This window comes from Antrostomus carolinensis, unplaced genomic scaffold (genome assembly GCF_000700745.2).
Source record: "Antrostomus carolinensis isolate BGI_N321 unplaced genomic scaffold, ASM70074v2 scaffold53209, whole genome shotgun sequence".
In the NCBI taxonomy this organism is placed as follows: domain Eukaryota; kingdom Metazoa; phylum Chordata; class Aves; order Caprimulgiformes; family Caprimulgidae; genus Antrostomus; species Antrostomus carolinensis.
In genome coordinates this window covers 4442-8718 of record NW_010337493.1, presented here as the reverse complement: position 1 = coordinate 8718, position 4277 = coordinate 4442, and the positions used below count along the sequence as shown (strand labels likewise).

The 4277-nt window shown below is 45.8% G+C and overlaps 1 protein-coding gene across 1 annotated transcript in view; it reads right to left on the bottom strand.

Annotated features, from left to right (window-relative positions):
• Positions 1–4277, bottom strand: part of DUSP22 (dual specificity phosphatase 22) — a 36763-nt gene that overhangs the window by 32341 nt on the left and 145 nt on the right. Inside the window, exon 2 of the mRNA XM_029086780.1 lies at positions 3124–3178. Within this exon, the coding sequence (XP_028942613.1) occupies positions 3124–3178 (55 nt within the window). The remainder of the gene's footprint in view (positions 1–3123; positions 3179–4277) is intronic.

Genomic DNA, 4277 nt, shown 5'->3' with positions numbered 1-4277 from the left:
AGGAAGGCACCCATCTGGAACAACTGTGCCCCCTCCCATGCTGTCAGTGTCCCCAGAGGTCTCCCAGGAAGCAGGAAGACAGGAGTGTGTAGAATGGTATTCTGACCTAGCTATGGAAACCCTGCAGGCCCAGGCTCCCTGGAGAGCCCTTGGAGAAAGCAGGGGAGGCTATCCTCCAGAGGGCAGATCAGAGCAGTCTAGAGACTCCCCAGACTTACCTTCTGGAGAAGGTCCCTCCTCTCTACCCTCTACACAGAGACCTGGAAGGTGCCACCATGCCTCAGCCCTGCATCCAGGTGAGATGCACAACACCTGGATTGTGTGGGGAGTCAGTGTCACTCCTCTCACTGACCAGATGCAACTTGATTCCATGCATGCTATCGGTCTCAAGCTGAAGAAACAGGAGACTGCTCAAAAGTGCATTACAGGAAATAATTTTGTAAACCCACATCTTTAGAAGTACCTAGACATTTCAGCTGCCCAAATCAGGATACTCTAACCAATCCCAGTTGTATACACTGCTGAGTATTTCTCAGTCAATTGAGATTCCCTTTATGGCAGTCTCAAAATTCATTAGTCACTTTTTGAAAAAATGACACAAATCAGAACATGGCCCAGTAAGATGGTAATCAAATTCCTCCAGAAAAACACACTGGTGATTAACCAACAGTCTGTTCCTAAATGGGATGACTTCACTGCACAGAGAGCTCCTTCTAACTGTTCTTAAGCATTGGAGCAGGGCAGGTGTTGAGGGGCAGGGGATGTAGAAAAAGGTAAAAATATAAAATCACAGAATCATAGACTGTATTAGGAGACCCTCAAAGGCCATCTAGTCCAACCCCCTGCAGTGAGCAGGGATGTCTTTACTAGAGCAGGTTGCTCAGAGCCCCATCAAGCCTGACCCTGAATATCTCCAGGGATGAGGCCTCCACTACCTCTCTGGGCAACCTGTTCCAATGATCCACCACCCTCATACTGAAGAACTTTTTCCTAATATCCAACCTAAATCTACCCTTTTCTAGTTTAAAACCATTACCCCTCATCCTATTGCTGCATGCCCTTGTGACCAGTTCTTTCCCAGTTTGCTTTTGTATTAGTGAAGTAGTGCAACATCAATCTTCTCTCTTCCTCTGCAGGTACAGCAGTTAATTTGAGATTATAACAACAGATAGTTGTGATGGCAGAACATAATGATTAAACACAATATGAGCAAAGGTCATAGCAATAAATAAACATTTTGTTTGTGTTTTTAATCAGTTTAAATCCAGACTCCACAACAAACACTGAGGTTAAAGCCAACCCATCCTTACTCTCTTTTAAGAAGCTGGCTGAAGGATTTCAGCCTCTGTTTTTTTCAGCTAGACTCTCAAGAAACACTGCCCACTCACACCACCTTCCCGTGCACGCCTCCGCTCTATGCGTGGAAGTGACCAGGGATGCCATTTAAGGACCATGTGCAAGACACATAGCTGAGTGGCCAGAGCAGCATGAGCAAGAGGCCATGTGGCATCAGCAGAGATGCTGACTCACTCCACAACCTCGGCCAACTCCCCTCAGCTGGTCAAACTGTTCATTAGCCGAAAACAGAACTGCACCAAGAAGCAGATGCTCTGGCTGAGTTTCACTCCCCGGGGTGGACTGTCAAGGGCTTACCAGCAGGACAACCACAGTGAGAGGGAGAGACTGAGCCACGTTCCCTGGGCCCATCCTTCCAACTCTGCCAGACAGCTTGAAAGCTAAAGGACTGTACTATCAAACATCCTCTCCCATCCTGCCCCTCTAAATTACTTGACAGGAAAGGGGGTGAAAAAAAAAAAAAATAAAACAAAAAGAGGAAGCAACATGGCTGTGACCAAGTCATTACTTTTGTCACTGGCCCATGCAGTGGTCCACCCAAAGTGTTTTCAAAACTATCCTCTTTCACTTATGTTCCTTTTTTCCTGGTTGCTTTCTTTTTTTTCCTTTCATTACCTATTTCCACCAGCATAAACTCACCTCTCATTTTCCTTACCATGGCATGATTAACTCCCTCTCACACACTACCTGTTGTACTCGTGTTTGCATCCCAGTGTGGCAAAAGGCAACTTTTAACTCCACATGTACCACCTCCAGGCTGCCCCTCAAGGTGATCGGCTCCACTTCCCAAGGGGCAGCAAGCACTGAACCAGCGACATGGGTCAGCAGGTCCAGAGGCAAGTAAATCAGGCAAAAACCACTGAATTCAGAGGTTTTGGGATGGGTGGGCAGGGAAAGAAGGGTGAGCATGAGGCAGAGAGGAGGTGCAGCACCATCTAAATCCAACACTGATGTTGTCCAATCTTAACAGACCAGCTGTGCTATCAGACAGACCAGGAAGGACAGGCTACCACAGTAGGCCTTGTGAGTCCTGCTTTGCTGTTGTAGCCAAACATAGGAAATACAGGGTCTACATGTATCAGACTGTACAGGCACAACTGTTTTGCTTCTGAGTAGGGACAAGTTGGCTGGAACTGCTGCTAACAGAGTGCTTTGTGAACAGGTCATTTATTTGGATGTCTCCACAAAGTTTTTTTGTGTTTTCTAAATATGGTTCTGCCTTTTTGTACACAAAAAATAAACCTCATGCAAAAAGGAAAAAAATCCAGAGAATCTTACATCAGACACAGACAGCACTAGATTCAGTGGTCAGACAGTAATCTTCAGACCTATCAGTCTCACAAGCAGTGATAACAGAACTCTTTAGCAGTTGTTATAAATAACCAAAATAATGAAAGCAATGAGCGGTAGGCATACTAAGCCTTTACTTATAAGGAGGGCTTGAAATAAGCCTTACAAAGAATCTGCCTGGCTCACAGGCTTGCCTGCCAAGCACATGAATCGTTTAAGGCAGGCCAATGTTTAGGAATTCCAGCTGAAGCATGCTCCGAGGAGATGGCATTCATTTTTCTTAAAGTACTTGCAGCACAGCACACAGATGAGAGATTAAACAAGTCCTTCTGTAAGTGCTACCAGGTGAATCCAGAAATGAAGCAAGATGGGGTTAAAGAAGCTGCAGAGATGTCACAGAATTCTGTAGGCCTGCAAAACAACACCTCAAGACCCCTGCTAAGTAATCCTAGAGATAAGGATAAAAACTAATCTTACCTTTAAAGTTGCCAATGAACAAGCCAGGCAGAATCTGTGAGAAAGAAATATAGTATCAAATATAGATACCTTGTGGTAAGACAATTTGACAAAGTTCAATTTGCATACAGGATGGAACATACTACTTTAGCAGGCTTAGATTGCATTGTCAAATGCAATCTAAAAAGCGCTGACAGCATTTTGTGCCTCTTTGCCACCTTCTCAAACTACAGAGCTCTAGGTATGCTGCGCTTTGAGATCATTTGTTGACAGCCAGGGATTGTTAATCATGCAGACTCTTGCATAATGGAGGCTCTCCAAGGACAGCAAAAATGGTTTACAAATACAAAGCAGGCCTCAAAACACACCCCTCCCCCTGCCTCCCCGCAGCAGGATAAGAGTTACCCTCATCTAACTAATGATGAAACTTCATACAGAAAAGGTGATTTGCCTAAAGTTGCTAAGCAAGCTGGACAAAGCACTGCAAAATGACATCCTTCAAGTCTTTCAAGTGCAAAGCCAGGGCTGCAGCACTTCGGGGCTCTTCCATGGAGGAAATCACTGCAAAAAACAGGTTGTGTATTCACATGGAAAGAGAACTGATGAAAGTCCTCAAGTTGCATGTTTCTTTCCCAGATCTACCCACTCACCCCAGTACTCCCAGAAGCTTGCACAGGTCTCAGTTACAGAACTTTCTTTAACCAGGGAGTTTCAAGGTCAGCCTGAGGACCCGCCTGTGCAGTCTGAGGACGCATGCATGCACACACACACACAGAGGCAGGTGACACTGCAATGCCACCCCTCCCACCCTCTCAACTTGGGAACAGCAGTAAGGACGTGAAAAACCCCCAGGCACACCGGAGGACACATTTTCTGGATGAGAATTTTGTTCTCTGCCACCTGAAGTCTCTGACCCACACACACATCCTTTGAAAAGACCAGAACTATGGTGGTGAAACTGCACAATCCATTTTTCTTCAGTGCATGCCGAGCATGCCACCAATACAGATATGTCAGCGCTGACTTCCTAAAGCCTTAGCAACACCCAAGTGTCACCACAACAGCAGCAACAGTCTCTCAGGCACAGCTATTTAAAGGGAAAACCCCACCCATTTTGCTCAGTCCGACAGCCGCGAAGTTCCGAAAGTCATGAAGGACTTTTCATCAGGGATTAT